We start from the raw sequence: 18,523 nt of genomic DNA, 5'->3' as shown, positions 1-18,523 counted from the left end.
ACACCGTGGTACCAGGTACAGATGGGTAAGGGAGCACTCAGACTGGATTCTGGAAGAATGGCAGCAGTTCCCCTTCACGGACGAATGCCAAATGTGTCTTCTGATGCTGGATAATCATTTGAGGAGGGTTTTGGAGACTTAGTCCTGCACGCCATCCAACATGCCCATGAGGGGGCGGACCTATCATGTTTTGGGGCGGCACTACAAAGGACGCCATTCATCGACGTAAAGGGCAAAATGACCGGTACACAATACCGGAACAGACTCCTCAGGCCCAATATTCAACCATACCGACAACATTTTGGTGACAGATTCGTGCTGCAAGATAACACACGCCCACATCGATTGGCTGGACTGGTCTACAGTATCTCCGGACATTAGTCTCGAACGTGCCTGGAATATGCTGAAACAGGCAGGCTACAATGAACGAATCCACCTCTCACCTGGCCTGAGTGCTGTCAAAGAGTGGAACAGGATCGACCAGGTCAGCCTCAACTGCCTTGTGGACAGCATGGAACGACGCGTCCAAATCATGCTCCAGGGTGGGGTAACACCATACTGAGAGAGAGAATCGGATTCCTATGCTGATAGGAGGATGCATGCTGATGTGTTGCGCCTGTTGCTTTTTCTTTATACCAATCATGCTATGCTTGACAAAGTGTGTATTTGCATCTCTTAGATTCCCTGGAGCCATCAGCAATCTAGAAACCTGGAACTACAGGCGAAGTAAAAAGTTTGAGTTGTGTAATATAATTTTAAATTTTGGTTTAATGAGAACAAAGCAGTTGCAAATGTAAGGCGCACGACACTAACGCAATACTAGATATGTTGCACGCCTCGTGTACTGCCACCTTTCAGTGGTTAGCGCAAGTACGTCTTTCATACACCCTCCTTCACTACCACACACGTTCACTCTATTTTTCTCTCAAAATACTACCTGTTGCGTAAGACTTGCGCAGCATCTACATATCAGCCTCATTTGAACATGCCATTCCAGTCTTAAATCGGATGCTTAATATTGATGTGACATTTCCTAGCGTTTTCCCAGGGTATTTTCTGCATTTTTATTTTCCTCTATTCTCCCCACGTTTCCATAAAACGGATACTCTGCTATCAGTCTGCCCCAATTGCTGAAATCCAGGACAAGCTGGCCTTGGGACATTGGGCTGCTTATTGCTTCATCATTGGCCGAAGAACAGCCAATCAGCGACCGCCCCTGCAGTATGGCAGACCAATGGGTGAGCAGCACACCGTAGACTACACTATGGGGTGGAATTGCAACACCACTCCAATGTATTGAGCATTTCCCAGCCTTCAAAGTCAGCTCAACCGCCAAATAATCAATGGTCAAAGAGTGTGACCAGAAAACAATGTTTAATAACTAGGGACCTGAAAAAAAAAAACGCAATTCCAATAAATGCGATATTTGAATCTTGCACCGAATCGAAGCCTACAGTCATTCTAATGTGGAATAAAATCATTTTTACGCATAAACAGAAGTGCAACAAAATGCAAATTGTGACCCGAAATGCAAAATTAGTATGAATATGCGATTTTGGTGTGAATTCTGCAAGAAATTGCTATTTTACAGGCGGAAACAACATATTTCGGCAAAATCGTCAGAAATACTCTAAATATGGTGCATAAATCTTCCGACCGTTCCGATTGATGAATAAAAGTAGCCGATCGATTGCTGCTTGCTGACTGATATTTACAATGGGAATAGCACGGGGAATAAGATCTGTATCGATTATTATCAAAATGTAAATCGAACGTCAAAGAAATAACGAGATAGACGCAGCATTGTTTTCCTGTTGTTCAAAATTGAAACTAGTGAAGACTAGAAAGTCGAGCGATTGTTAGGTTATGGGGTGCACGACAAAAACTGCGCACGAAACAGCTCAGCAATATCCAAAGGATGGTTTATATGCCACAGATTCAGCGACAGTGTTTCGCAAGTATTGTAATTACCGAGTTGGGTGGGGTGGAAATAGCATTGTGAAACATGTTAAATATGAAAAAATAAACAACACTTGGGTAAGTGACGCGATAATGAAAGTTCACCCCCTGCTGCCAGTACGTCTCAAAGGAAGCAATCTTCTGTGCTTACACAGATAGTTGTAAACGACGAAAAATTTCCAGAGATAACTTCTCAAAACGCACAGATGAAGTCTTTGCCAAAGCAAATATACCTCTGGAAAAGCTGGAAAGCAAAGACCTAAGAGCCTGGATTACTGAGTTTTCAAATGAAGAGCTGCCATGTGTGAGAAGTCTGCGTGAAGTATATTTACCGGGTAAGTTTTTATTTCATTGATCGGGTACGGTTTAGGTATTACGACATCAAAACCACGCTCAAAACTGAAGGATACTGAATTTGAGTGCGATTTCCATATCAAAGTATCCTACCTGTACCCAACTGATCCAGTAATTTTTAATTATTTTGTTATAATATGATGTCTTTCTTCCTTTCTAGAAGTTGCATCTGACCACCAGAAAAGAACAGCAGAGGCTCTAGTGGGGAAGAACATCAACATACTCTGATGAAACTACAGATAGAATGGGCCGTTGTGTTTTTATCATCATATTCCAAGTCCCAGCTGGATCAATTTTAAGTTAATGGCTATTGAACACTCGGAAATGTACTAATTGTGCAGCTGCAAGAAAATACGGCATAGGCCTAACTAAAGCAAATATTCAGCGTTACCGTGAAGCAAAGGTAGCTTAAAAATGTGTAGCCTACTCGAAGAAAAATGCATTCAGTGGCCCTCAACAAGGAGGCTTTAAAGAAGTCAAAGATGAAATTGTGAGGTATGTGCACAAAAATGCAAAGGTGGAATTGCCATACCGCGGCACTATGAACTCGTTCGTTGATTTTCAATGTACGTGATTGAGACCTATATGTTAATAAACTTAACCATGATAGGTTAATATTGTGTTTGGTCCGTATTGACTGGTCTGAATGTACAATATAACTATTTATTATAGTTTATTTAAATCCGCCTTGATCAATACACTCATTAAATGAAAGAAACATTATTTATTAAACCATACATGTTTCGGGAAATCTCAACCACTGATGAAGGGAATGGTTGAGATTTCCCGAAACATGTATGGTTTAATAAATAATGTTTCTTTCATTTAATGAGTGTATTGATCAAGGCGGATTTAAATAAACTATTATAAATAGTTATATTGTACATTGAGACCTATATATCGCTAGCCGCTGGAGTTGGCCGAATCCGGCAAGCAAGACGTGCGTATAGCAGCAGCCAGTTATATCCGATGCTGAGTGAAAGTAGCGGTTTTATAGTAAGCAAGAATATTTTCCTAATGGACCGTCATATTATACAGACGCGTGGAATGTGTATTGCCAGCAAATTTCAACTAGTTCCCTTCGATGTTATGATGCCAATTTAAGTTAATAGTTATTAAACCCGATAAAATAAAGCATAATTGTACAGCAGCAATAAAAAATACGGCATAACTAAAGCCAATGTTCGACGTCTACAAATGGTCTAAAAATGCGTACTGTATAAGAAAGACATTCATATGATTTTACAGAGCACTTTATAAGCCTCATTAAATTCTTTTGAAGGAAAAAGTGGGGGTCGTCTTGGATTTGGAGAAATATGGTAATATATTTTTTCCAAATGAAATTAAACGCACACTTTTATGTAGAATCGGATTTCGAAAAACAAACAAGTAAGCCGTAGTGTGGATATTATCCGCGAAAACGCAAGTTTTGAACAAACTGATTGCCATCTCATACAGATTTAAATGTGTATGGGGGTTTTACCGATTTTTACAACAACAAAAATCGGATATAACGACAATCCGCTATAGCGAGAAAATTTTTCACCGTTATGAATTCTCGCTATAATGGACTTCTACTGTATTTGAAGTAATTTACTTTTTGGACAGTACGTGATTGCAAGAGGTTAGAAATAGGTACTGTATCATTTCAACGAACTTCATGCATTTTTTAAAGTGTTTTCAAGATTGCTCATCATTTTAAACTCAAGCTCAAATTTAATATAATACTTTGTGTCCAGAAAATCCCTCGCGTTGTTCCTTAGATCCAGACACGTAAGTGGACATCAGTGTCCCCTATCAGCGGCTTGCCACGACGTACTTTTTCATCCTGCTCTCTATGGCCCTTTACGGTTAGATAAAAGCCTATAAAATGTTGTTGGAACGATCTCCATACCAACCTTTCTAACACGTTGCTTTACATCACAGACTCCACACAGGTCATTACAATATCCGTATTCTCGTCAGAACACAAAGTAATGCTATCAAATGAAATGCTCTATCAAATTAAAAATAGTTTCTCACTTTTCACCACCAGTACTATGCTGGCATTCTAGCAATGTCAAGCTGGATTGACCTGGCCACAGACATGAGGTGGAAAAAAAAAAACCACACACACACATTCCAATTAGTGCTTTATAGTAGGGATCAAATGAACCTGTGTCATGTACCAGCAGTTCTTCAGAACATGTACGAACAAGAGGAAGGGTGTGCTAAAAAAAGTTACCTAACTCCAGTCTACTTCCTGCCAACATTCAGGCTGACTGTTCTACTTAAGACACAGCAGTAATCTTATCTATCAAAGATTAGGGACAGCAGAAGAGAGAGCACAAACTATGGTCAATGTACGGTAATTATGTTGATCAATTTTATGGGCTTTCGATATTATAGGCTTCACATTTTGTTTTCTGTCAACCCTGTGATATCAGGGCAGCTAATTAAAAGGGGGAATCCTTCCTCCGTACATGACTCCCTCTAGTATCAAAGCGATTGTTCGTTTACTAAGTCTTGAAGTTAATCATGTTCACAATTTCCCTTGCCGATATGTGCTGATGATCACTTTTCTTCAACTGAAAACAATCACTACAAAAACCACCACCAACAACATTTAATACAATTTAACAATATTTCAATGTTAGTGATGCTCTCAGTGTAAGCAAGTAAGAAATTCAGTCTTTATTAATGTTGATACGGACTAATCAACAAAAGTTAAATTTGTTATTACAGCCAGTGTGGAAAAACTGTACAAGAGGAATGATTGAATGTATTCTCTAATATTTTCATGTAGTGCATCAAAAAGACAAACATTTGAGAATTAAATTTTAAGCCTCCCCCTAAACTACATATTACTGAGCACGGTTAAAATTTAAAGCCTTTTCCTTGTCTTTACATACAAATATTCATTAACTTCTGTTCAGCCATTTTCTAGTGATGGACATATAGAAGAGATGACTGAAAATTAAAAATTGTGTTTCCTTCTTACTGTAAACACGACATACAGAAATACCATTCATATTCAATTTTGAGCAGTGTACAGAAAAATTATTTTATACATATCACTTAACTAATGCAAAATGTCAGGTCTACAAGGGTTAATACAGAGTACCAATATATTCTGCAAGGTAGAGCACATTCACTCCGAGTGGTGGAAGTAATTTCTGTCACATGCTTTCTTGTTTATTGCAGCAAAAGCAGCAGGTGGATCAGTCCCCAGCACATATACCAGATACACTTCCTCTAATCCAAAACTGAATTATGGAAAGAAAGAAAAAGTAACGCCTCATTAACAGGGCACAAGTTCAATACCGACCCCCCTAGCAGAGCGTGTGGGAGACTACACTCCTGTTAGCAGTTATGTAAGCTGCTCCTTGTGGGAAATCACTTGCTGGGGCAATGACAGCCCTCGTCCAGGTAAATCCCACGACAAAGGGGCTCTGAAGGAATAGGCCCACCCAGGTCTACTGCTCAGAACTGGCATCCCAAACTTTCAAACTATGGAGGTCTAGGGGCTTAAACCCTCAGGTTAGTAGGTGTGAAGCAGCTAATGTCCCCTGGGAGCACCCCTTTTTAGGAGCTCTTAAGGTGCTGCAGTTGATAATGACATTAAGAAAGGTTAATGTATCTGTATCAAATTAGGGAATACCATATTGGATTATTCAGACAATAGCAGGGTTCCTTCACCAGTCTACTTCCAAAACCATATTTATTCATACCTTGTTCGGTAACATATTTTACTACAAAAGTAAGGTTACTACTTAGGGCAGAGTGACGAGTTTTCAACGGCTGCAATTAACCCTTCGATCTCTCCTGGACATCATGACAGGATTTTAAAGATTTTCTTTAATGCTAGGTTATACAAGTATATCATGAACTAGTAGAGAACAATGATTTACATTACCAATTCCTGCATGAGAAACAGACCACAAGTGCATAACAAAAATATGATTTATACTTACATTTCTGGTAGTAGGAAACTAATGCTTTTGATATAGCCTGTCGTATGGCATATATCTGCGCTACATGACCACCCCCATTCACTCGAACACGGATGTCAACACCAGAGAATCTTTCCTGAAACATCAAACACACACCATGAGAGAAAACTTTCCTAAATTTACCTTCGAAGAAAATTCCTTCTATACCAATACCAGCTGTGTAACATAACACATTAGCAATGTTCCAGATCAAATTTCCTTACTCTTCATAGTCACGAAGAGCAAGTAATGGGCACCTGGTTGTTGCTATGGCAAGCGGTTGGAATGAAGCTATCAACAACTGTAATAGCCACACTGTGTTCACTTGCAAGACAAGACAGCCATTTTTCCCTTAGTCATCTGCAACAAGCACTGTATCTGGAGGGCACACCCCATTTTCCCACATTTTTATAGCCACAAAAAGGAGGGAGTTCCAATATACGAGAACCTCTCAGTTTTGTGTGCAAAAACACTTAGGCCTACACAACGCTAAATGGTGAACATATGAACATTAGGCATACATACTATACGCGCACTTTTTCTTGAGCCCGGAGCTCCCTAGTGCTGAATCGGTAGACCTCGGTTATCTTCGACATCCATATCGGCAACCTTTGAAACACAAACTATGAATCGCTTATTCATCTCTGTGAGACATCTGGCGTACACTTTGCAAACTAGTACTATTGTTGTTTACACAGCAAAGCCAAACTATATAATTCATGCTAGTAACAAGATTTGCATTGAAAAATGTTATATAATGTTAAATAATGTGTGACACAATTGTTGACATAAGATAATTAATGTTTAGAAAATTCATATCGATCGATCATATTATCGATTCAATTCAGATTTCATTTCCATCCAGTTGGCAGTATAACTGGAACTGGCAGCACTCCCTCCTTGCTCCTCACCCCGTAAAAATCGGGCTCAAGAAAAAGTGCGCATATAGTACCATATGTATTTGTACAAATGACATCTCTGCATAATACATGCATTCCAAGTCTCTTCATGGTGTCAATTTTGTTTTACAATCGGCTTTATCTAGCACCGACACAGATAGGTATTATGGTGACACGGATAGGTAAGGCCCAAGAATGGGAAGGAAGCGGCCGTGGCTTAAGGTACAGTCCCAGCATTTGCCTGGTGAAACCGAGGAAACTACAGAAAACCATCTTCAGGGCTGCCGACCGTCAGGTTCGAACCCACAATCTCCCGGACGTAAGCTCACGGCCGCATGCCCAACTCGCCCAGTTTTCAGGTTGTAAAAATTAAAAAAGGGGGGAGGGGTAAATATCCTGCGATTGATACCAAAGTGCTTAAGTTTGTAACAAAAAAGTGGTTTTGCAGCAACTCTTGAAATTATTGAACTAAAAACATTAGAAGTGGCAAAAGATTTGAATCCAAAGTAGACAACACACGCGTTTTAATTTTACAACACATCTAGTGAGAGTTATGCGAGGAGAAATATGCAGAAGAAAAAAAATCAACATGTTAAAACATGCGAGGGACTCCTTGGAAACAACTTGGCAAACGAAATGGAATTCGATGAGGAGCTATCAATATTAATGGGGCTTATGGAAGAAAGAAGGTAGAGCTGGCTGAGTCAGCAAAGAGGATGCATCTGGATATGCTAGGAGTAAGTGATATTCGGGTAAGGGGAGATAACGAGGAAGAGATAGGAGATTATAAAGTGTACTTGACGGGCGTTAGAAAGGGAAGGGCAGAGTCTGGGGTAGGGCTGTTTATCAGGAATACCATTGCACGTAACAGTTTCTGTTAGGCACATAAATGAGCGACTGATGTGGGTAGATTTGTCAGTTGGAGGAATTAGGACAAGAATTGTGTCCGTGTATTCACCATGTGAGGGTGCAGATGAGGATAAAGTTGACAAGTTTTATGAAGCATTGAGTGACATCGTGGTCAGGGTCAACAGCAAGGATAGAAAAGTGCTAATGGGCGATTTCAATGCGAGAGTTGGGAATAGAACTGAGGGATACGAAAGGGTGATTGGTAAATGTGGAGAAGATATGGAAGCTAATGGGAATGGGAAGCGTTTGCTGGACTTCTGTGCTAGTATGGGTTTAGCTGTTACGAATACATCTTCAAGCATAAAGCTATTCACCGCTACACATGGGAGGCTAGGGGTACCAGATCCATAATAGACTATATCTGAACAGACTTTGAATTCAGAAAATCTGTTAGGAATGTACGAGTTTTTCGCGGATTTTTCGATGATACAGACCACAATCTGATCTGTAGTGAACCAAGTATCTCTAGGCCTAGGGTAGAGAAAGTGAAATCTGTCTGCAAACGAATAAGGGTAGAAAATCTCCAGGACGAGGAAATTAGAAGTACATGGATATGATTAGTGAGAAGTTTCAAACAATAGACAGTAAGCAGGTTCAGGATATAGAAAGTGAATGGGTGGCATACAGAGATGCTGTAGTAGGAACAGCAAGGGAATGATGAAGTGAGAGCAGCCTGTAGATTGGTGATACAAAGCTAGAACAGGTCGATAACTTCAAGTACAGTAGAAGTCCAATATAGCGAGTACGGCATATAACGAGAACTCCGTTATACCGACGACTTTTTTCTGTCCCTTCAAAATTCCTATATTAAACTGTGTATCGTCCTTCGGTTACAGCGAGAACCCTATCACTGGCGCATCCGTTATTACGAGCGATGATGCGTGCGCGCGATTTCCGTTATCGATATTTATGCACCCCAGCGATGATATTGCATGCGATTGATTACCTTCGGCATCATTTCCTCGCTATGTGCACTAGCGATTTCTCTCGTCGACATTCGAAGGCGATGTCAGAGTCGATTAGTAATACCCGTTGACAGTTGTTCCGTAAAGAAAATTTGAAATGAAAGAGAACATATTTTCGTAATAAATGCGTAAATAACGTGTCCGATAATGGTTGTTAACTTGTTAAAAATTAAGGCTGACTAAACGACCGCTTAATTTTGAGGCTAAATACTGCACTTAAGTAAGAATGGGATACACCTCGTGATATGGCAGAGTGCTTAATTGATTTCAGAGGTTAGTTTATATTTTGTCGCATCTGGTTAAATTACGGAAAGGCTATTATGAAAATTTATAGCGAGAAAGTTATAATTTCTCTACTGGCGCGTGAAGTGTGTTTTCATCATACGTATAGTACGGTTAAGTTAGGATACGTGACGCTATTTGAATAAGAAAACTGAAACGTTTGCAACAAAATGCGATCGATCATCTCCGGTACGGTATAGTTTTTTCACTTTGTGCCTTTGCGAGCTCTCTCGTTGACATTCAAAGGCGATGTTGGAGTTTATTAGTAATACTCATAGACTGCTGTTCTCTAAAGAAAACTCGAAATGAAAGAGGATAACATGTTTTCGTAATAAATGCATAAATAACGTGGCCGATAGCAGTTAACTCGTTAAAAATAAAGACTGAAGTAAACGATATCTTAATTTTGATGTTATATACGGAAATTAAGTAAGAATGTGATACACTTCAAGATATGGCAGAGTACATACATTTTTTGCGAGGAGGTTATTTCTCTACATGCATTTCAAATATGTTTTTTATGATAGGCTACATATACGGTTATGTTAAGTGACGCTGTTTGAAGAAGAAAGCTGAGGTGTTTGCCACATAAATCTCTGGAGTGATACCGTATTTTTCCGAATCCAAGACTCCTCAGAATCTCGTGCGAAAACTCAAGGGATGTTGCATTCGCGGCCTAACAGTAAGATAATTGATACCACTAGCAACTACGCGGTGACCACGCTGCTTCTTTTCACACGCGCAGAACTCATTGACAAACGACCGCCTCTTTACTACACATCGCTAGCCGCGACAACCGGTTGTGCAGTGCCTGTGTGTTTCTCAAACCTGCAGGATGGCATCAAAACATGCGACCCTTCGAATTCTTAGAAAAGCCATGGCTACTCAGTGGCAGAGTCATAACGCGTCTATTGTACTTGATGCTTAGTAAAATTAAGGTTTATAGACAGCAGGAATATTTTCGTGATGGATAGTCGTATTGTAAAGATACGTGGAAAAGGTATTGCAGGCAAATTTTCAACGGGTTCTAGTCGATATTATGATGCCAATTTTAAGTTAATGTTTATTAAACACTCGGAAATGTATAATAATTGTGCAGCCGCAAGAAAATATGGCATAGGCCTAACTAAAGCCAATATTTGGCGTTAGCGTGAAAACAAAGAGCTAAAAAAATGCGTACTGCACAAAAAATGCATTCAGTGGTCACAACAAGAACGCTTTAAAGAAGTCGAAGGTGAAATTGTGAGGTATGTGCACGAAAAACGCAAGGGCGGAATGGCCATACCGTGGCGCAATAAACTCGTTCGTTGACTTTCAATGTTCGCGATTAGGCCTATACAACGCTAGCAGCTGAATTTGGCCGGACCCGACAAGCGAGACATGCGTGTAGCGGTAGCCGATTATACCTGAAGCTGCGTAAAAGTTAACCGTTTTATAGATAGCAAGAATAATTTCCTGATGGATCGTTGTATTGTAGAGACGCATGGAATAAGTATTGCCGGAAACTTTTCAACAAGTTCTCTTTGGTATTATGATGCCAATGTTAAGTCAATGGCCCTCAAACCCGCGGAAATAAAGAATAATTGTGCAGCTGCAAAAAAAAAAAAAAAAAAGTGACGAAAGTCAATGTTCGGCATTTAAAAATAGTCTAAAAATGCGTAGGCCTACTGTACAACAAGGCATTCATATGCAGAGGTGCCAACTTTTGAAGCGGGTTGTCAGTAATATCCCCCCTACTGCCACTCCACACACACTATCAGAAAATTTTCGAGTCAAAGTCAAACCATGCTCCTCTCCACTCGATGCCCCTTCTAACAACAATATTTTCTAAATTATATAATGTTTATGCAATAAAATTAGCACATTACCTTTTAATTCTATGATAATACATTCCTTGTAGCTTGTTCCGCACCCGGCAGCTGATTTTTACAGTAGGTTTTCTTGAAGCAGCCTTCCCTTTGTGGTGACATTTTCGTCTTGTGAACAATAAACGATTCCAGTGTAGATGTGCTATGTAGGCTACACTTGACTTGTCTGATTTTCCCAACAACACTGGAAACTCTTCCTGTGGGCGAGTTACTGTCAGGTACACTTAATACTGTAAACATATTACTTGGAGAAGAAAAGAGTAGAGCTCCTTTCATTCACAGTGAATTTCACAACGTTCACGAGTAGCAAAAGGAAGTAACAATTGAACAACTTTAACTCACAGCTCACAAGCAGTGAAACGAGAAGGGTTGAGCAGTAATGCTCGAAAGAACTGTATATTTTTCTTTATTTTCTTTCTATCGTAGAATTAATTTTTTCGTGTTAATGTCACTTTTCCGTAATAATTTCCCCTTTGACCGTAAAGCCATAATCGTGGGATGAAATCCGTAAAAATTACGGACAATCCGTACTAGTTGGCACCTCTGCATATGATTTTATACACTTCTTTTCGAGCCTGATTTAAATTTTTTGAAGGGAAAAGTGGGGTTCATCTTGGATTTGGAGAAATACGCTACTATATTTTTTTCAGAAATAAATTAAACACACACTTTCACCTAGTATCGGATTACGAAAAATAAACACGTAAGCCGTAGTTTGGATATCATTTGCGGAAACGCAAGTTTTGAACAAACTCATTGCCATTTCACACTGATTTTAATGTGCATGAAGGGTTTGCCGACTTTTATACAAAATCGGATGTAACGGCAATCCGTTATAGCGAGTGAATTTTTCGCTGTTGTGAATTCTCACTATAATGGACTTCTACTGTATTTAGGTTGTGTGTTCTCCCAGGATGGTAATATAGTGAGATTGAATCAAGGTGTAGTAAAGCTAATGCAGTGAGCTCGCAGTTGCGATCAGTAGTATTCTGTAAGAAGGAAGTCAGCTCTTAGACGAAACCATCTTTACATCGGTCTGTTTAGACCAACTTTGCTTTACGAGAGCGAAAGCTGGGTGGACTCAGGATATCTTATTCATAAGTTAGAAGTAACAGACATGAAAGTAGCAAGAATGATTGCTGGTACAAACAGATGGGTACAATGGCAGGAGGGTACTCTGAATTAGGAGATAAGGGCTAATTTAGGAATGAACTCTGTGGATGAAGCTGTACGCATAAACCGGCTTCGGTGTGGGGTCATGTGAGGCGAATGGAGGAGGATAGGTTACCTAAAAGAATAATGGACTCCTATGAGGGTAACAGAAGTAGAGGGAGACCAAGACAATGGTTAGACTCGGTTTCTAACGATTTAAAGATAAGAGGTATAGAACTAAATGAGGCCACAACACTAGTTGCAAATCGAGAATTGTGGTGACGTTTAGTAAATTCAGAGGCTTGCAGACCGAACGCTGTAGGGCATAACAAGTCTATAATGATTATGTATGTATGTATGTATGTATGTATGTATGTATGTAAAACATGCACCATCTGTGTAAATTGGCCATTAGCATGAATAGTGATATAGCAAAGCAGTAGTGACTATAAACGTGATGTATTGATGGTCTCCCCAAACCAGTATAAGATCGATTTATAGTTAAGTCATACGTGTAATGAAACGCACAAGGCATACAGCACACTGTGAGTACAGCAGTAATTGTTAGAACAAAACCATTACTAACTAATTTGCTGTGCAAGTTAAATATTTTGAATTTATATGTTTCAATAACACTGATCAACACAGACTACTGGAGTTCCATTAATACTAGCTTGTTAGTAGTTTATCTTGTGTGCTTTAAAAAGAAGCTGTTGATATTGTTTTTCACATACTGCTGTTACAAAACAAAATTGATAACTTCAGTCCATTTCTCACCGGCAATAATTACTACATACACTACTGCACAGTCATTGCCTTACACATATGCAATGGGGAATTTGTATCCTTTGCAGAAACTACAGTATTCTGCACTCAGTTATGCCAACTTTGCATCTTTATTTCAGTTTAATAGTTTTTGGGATAAAGACTGGTACTCATAAATTACACAAGCATTCTTTCCCTCTTATTCTTATGTAGTCCCACATCAATTCCAGAAATAATTTTAAGTTACCGGTATTTGATTTTTACGAAGATATTTCGGTAAGCGTAGACATTTTCTCTTGCTATGCTAGGTCAGAAACTAGCAATACCGGTCTAGAAAGCCAAGAATAATGACCGAGAGGATTTGACCTCTAGTACTGCCTCACCGACCATCGTGCCAACCACACAACACACGTTAACATTGATGCTTTCACTGCCCATAGTTGTAGACATGATATAAGCTTTTGGACTTATGCAGTGTCAAGAAAACAAGATGAAACTCTTGGTTTCGCACAACCTTTACTCTGAGACTTCCAAGAAAATATTGTTCGAAAGGACAACTACCATAATGAGGGTTTGAATTTAAGAATTTTAGTTTGTCGCTGCGGTACGCTTATTCATCGCCAGATAGCACGTATGCAAGCACTAGCATTCCAAATGGGAGCCGACTACACTATTAAGCTCCAATTAAGATGTTCCATCACACCACGTGTGCGTGAGACGTAACAGTTAGGTCAGACAAATGTGATATAAGAAATAAATAGAAAACAAAATAATGAAGTGCTACGAAAGACATCCAGGATAGAAGAGGACAGATGAAGAATGGAAAGAAATTTCATAAAACCAAGATAAGGCATCCGGCCGACCATCTCCAGAATGAATTTAATTGAGGGATGTTGCCGTTATAGGTGGTTTAGAAACAAATTTCCCAGGACCTTCTGTCCATACCACAAATGTGTCAACATACCTCCACCAAATCATAGGTTTGACAGACACTGAAGCAGTAGCCTCCTCAAAAATGAACCCAAAAAAAAATTGGGCACTACTGGAGAAAATGGACTTTCCATAGTCACCCAATCCGTCTGTTCACAAAATTGCCCACCCCACAAGAAATAGCTGGAAGTCATGCAGTGCTGAAACAGCGTGTTCTCAGAACAGCAGCTCAACGAGACATAACGGAGTCGGTACTTTAGTGAACAAAGACTCCACATCGAAACTCACCAGAAGCGCATTAGGTTGACAGGTTATGGTAGACAACTTACTGACAAAATACAGTCCGTAATGTATGATTCAGTACGCCCTACAAGTACCTGAAGTAACTTTCTTAAGTATTTAGCCAAAGATTACACAGTAGGGTTGAGCAGACCGTAAGTTAGTTGTTCTGAAACATTAGGAGCTTGAATGGATTGTTTCCGAACAGTGTGCCAGGATACGGCACTGTAACTGTGCGGTAGAGAGAACTTTGTGAGGCAACATGACATGCTCCGCATCAACATGAATGTGCCTTTACCGGGCGTACTGTGTGTAGTTACAGCCAGCATAAAGCTGCACGGAACATGAAGGAACACTCAAATTAGCGCCCAATAAGCATGTTCAAAGGCTTCTTTTAGGTTAAGATATTTTTGGTCAATATGAAATACACAACACGATAACAATGGCAGTATGGGAGTTTAAAAGTAACTAATCCAAGGATATATCTTTAGCTAATATACTTGAGGCTCTATTAAACTCTACCAGCACTCCCAATAGGTCTCCCAAGCCGTTTAACAGCTCACACACTGGCAGAGCCTCCGGCTGATACAAAATCGACATAGAGTCGAACCTTGTTATCTAAACCCACCATAACTAATTCCTCAGTAGAACCTCGATAATTCGAAATTCAAAGTCAAAATCCTGCCTAATTCGAAGAAGGTCTCGTTCCCGGAAACATGCGATACAGTTTTGCATGTTATTTAAATTGTTTAATTTGAAATACGGATAATTAGTAATTCGAAGTACAATGTCGGCCCCATTACCGAAATTTAGACTTTTAATTCGAAACTGCCTTTACATTTTAAAACAGTAGTATGTTGCAAAGTAATTTCAACTCGAAATTTATCCGCGTCATAATAGAACGCGTGTTCCGGAACGTGGAGTGATACCGTAGCTTTCTGCATTTACACTCACTTCGGTGGACCTAGAGTGCGCTTCATGATTACTAAAGTAGAATGAAATCAGAATTCTTTTGTATTCAAACTTTTAAGGAACGCCGTAATATCACGCAACGGGCAGTGTGTGGGAAAACAGAATCCGCGAACACTGGCAATGCTGACAGTTGACGAAAAAAAAAAAAACGTGGCTCATATAATAAATTCGTAGGCACCGAACAATATTGTCATTGCCGATGAAACTGCATTGCTTTATTTTAATGCGAGCCCAAACGATCATATGGTTTTAAAGGAGAAAGTGCCAGCCGGCGAATCGTACAAGTGTGAGGGATTGCGGTCAGTGTAGTGCGTTGCAATGCACATGGAAGCGAGAAACTTTATCCCCTCGTCATAGGAAAGATCGATAAGCCACAATGTTATGGGCGTCAGGCATTCTCCATGCCAGTACAAAGCATCTGAAAATGCAAACAGTACAGAAATCCAAAAAATAATGCATTAGCACAAGGGAACCAGCATAATTTATCCTCATCTTTGAATTGTGTGATATTTTTCTTTCGTTATGTGAGGTTATGTTTGTAAGTTATTTACCCAAGTGCATTATTTGAACATTGTAAATGCACCTTGTTGGATACATGTTGGAAATAGTTTTTTCCCATGGCATTTGAAAGGTTTAAACCGTGAATCGAGGTGATTGCATGTATTAATGAGTCTTAGAATACTTTGTGGCACGGCAAGTGTTTACATTTCTGAAGTACAAGAGAAGTGCCATGGCGGGAAATCGTACAAGGATAGTCATAGGAAAGTTCAATTTTAAGGACATCAGGCACTTTCTGTGTAAATACAAGGCCATGCAGTAACGGGCCTTAGAATATTTTGTAAAGCAGCGAGGGTTGGTACTTCTGAATTGCGAATTGACGGTTAATTCAAAATCACGTAATTCAAAGTCCGATTTGAGTCCCAACGACTTCGAATTAACGAGGTTTTACTGTATTTCTGTATTGCCCAAAATTAGATCACACAATTTTTTTTATTACTCAAAGCAGAAGTTTACTTCCTAGAAAAAGAAAAACTGTAACTCAAAATTTGAACATTAACTGAGCAGTACAGCATTTGCGTGTCACTGTTCCCAAATGTTGGCCGACCTCCCTGGTGTGCTGACCATAGGCAGCTGAGACAAGAGGTAAAAGTGTGCTAATGCTCCACAGGCCATAACCCTACATTACATCAGTACCAGGAAAACTTCCAGCGCCACTTCAACCAATCATTCGGTGTCTGCTCAGTCCTGCAGGCGTAAAGCATAGAGAAAAAGTGAAATATCTAATTCCCAGATGGAAATTCTCCATCTCAAAAGTTCAGTAACTAAAGAAAATTTAGTTACGTTGCGCATTCCTATCTACGAAATATCACTGTAAAATTTGTCACAAATGGAACATAATAGCTTTTACACAGTTTAAGTCTAAAATCTGCAGTAAATTAAGAAATATTTTTGGAGAATATTTTGTATACCTACTTTACAAGTACTTTTGGTGCTACGCTCACAGTAACACGTATGTCTTTTCAACAATTTTGTATGTTATGTCTGTTCTTAGCTTTCGTTTCGTTGCTTCAGTTGTCAATGACATTTCCTGAATTGTATCGCGATATGCAAGATTTAATAGGCAACAAAAAGCTATGGCCAATGTACGTAAGGAATTCTGTGGATTAGATTTATTGGTCCAGAGATCATGCTATTTTCGTACAAACAAAAATAAAAAATATTTATTGGTCCAGGGATCATGCTATTTTTCTTTCAACAAAAATCATTTTTGTGGTACTTATGATATTTCTCTGCAATGTGCAGCACCAAGTTGTTGAATGCGTCCTTAGTTGTTTTTCTGTAGAGTTTCAGCCACATCACTATAACATGGTCATTTGTCTCATTGAAGAACGAAACAACATCGTGAATGCTGTTGACCTCCATTTTGCTGTTTCAACTGACCGCTCCAGTCATATGGACAAAGATAATGAGAATCCACAGATAAAGCACTCCCATTCCTCGATGCTTGCCCTGGACCTCAAGAAATTAACAAAAAACGGCACCAGCAGCGGAATACGACATAAAGGAGTCCTGTCTACAGGCTTTAAGTATGTATTCATATTTCTCTAATGACAGTATTTCTTAATTTACCGCAGATTTTCACTTCATTTAAGTAAAAGCAATTATGTTCCATTTGTGACAAATTTTACAGTGACCGTAGATAGGAATGCACAATGTAACCAAAAATTTAGCTAGCAGAGTGATACGATATATCGAGTTTCAATACGAATCTGAACTTCATTTCCAAGAGACGTAAGACTATGAAATACAGAAGAGGTTATTCAGAGCATCACACAATATATTTTTCAAGGTTCTATCAATCACCAATGATTTGCAATTAAGGCCATCACCCAGGTGGCAGATTCCCTATCAATTGTTTACCTAGCCCTTTCTTAAAAGTTTCCAAACAATACCCTTCATAAATTATTCCAACTCATTTCTCATTTTATAAACGAGTATTTGCCCCAATCTGTCCTCTTGAATTACACCACCTTCATATTATGATCTTTCCTACTTTTTAGTCTACTGCTGACATTCCTTACCGTTTCTTACCTGACAGCTCAGAACATACTAGTTAGTTGAGCATCTTGTCTCCTTACTCCCAAATCTTCCTAGCCAAAACCTTGCAGCATTTTTGCAAAATGCTCTATTGTCAGAAAATACCAGGAACAAATCGTGTCACTTTCCTTTGGTTTAATTCTACTACAGACAAAGCATTACAGATCAGTTTAATCAAACAAGCAACAGAACAGAATGAAGTGAAAGATGTGATTGAATACCTTTCCCAGGAGAAGAACAGGCTCTTGTAGTTTGTACTGTAGAACTCTAGGTTCTACCATCTCCAAAGGCCTTCCATTGACTCTCAGTGTACCATTACCGCGCTTGCAATAGGCAACAGCTGTAGCACTTTTCTGGAAAAAGAAAAAACTTCAGACAATATTCTACAAACTACTTACAAACATATCAGCAAGTGGACTGTATATCAATAGTAATTTTTTTTCCCTCATTGCTGACCATATTTTCATAAAATTTGTGCAATTAAATCTTAATATAAGTAGCACTAAAGTTTTTGAGTTTCCTCCAAACTCCACTGAAGATTTGTTCATTTTTACTCAAAATATGGACAAATTTCCAAAACCATCAAAAACAGAAATGGAAACACATCTATAATACTTGAT

At 39.2% G+C, this 18,523-nt stretch overlaps 1 protein-coding gene across 2 annotated transcripts in view; it reads right to left on the bottom strand.

Moving 5' to 3' along the window:
* The window catches only part of RpS16 (ribosomal protein S16), a 48,628-nt gene that overhangs the window by 8,421 nt on the left and 21,684 nt on the right, over positions 1-18,523 (bottom strand). For both annotated transcript variants that reach the window (XM_067142708.1, XM_067142709.1), the window contains exons 3-4: positions 18,125-18,256; positions 6,267-6,381 (exon numbers count right to left, since the gene is read on the bottom strand). In XM_067142708.1, the coding sequence (XP_066998809.1) occupies positions 6,267-6,381; positions 18,125-18,256 (247 nt within the window). The remainder of the gene's footprint in view (positions 1-6,266; positions 6,382-18,124; positions 18,257-18,523) is intronic.

Source organism: Anabrus simplex, chromosome 3, assembly GCF_040414725.1.
Source record: "Anabrus simplex isolate iqAnaSimp1 chromosome 3, ASM4041472v1, whole genome shotgun sequence".
In the NCBI taxonomy this organism is placed as follows: Eukaryota; Metazoa; Arthropoda; class Insecta; order Orthoptera; family Tettigoniidae; genus Anabrus; species Anabrus simplex.
This window is presented reverse-complemented; position numbering and strand designations above follow the sequence as displayed.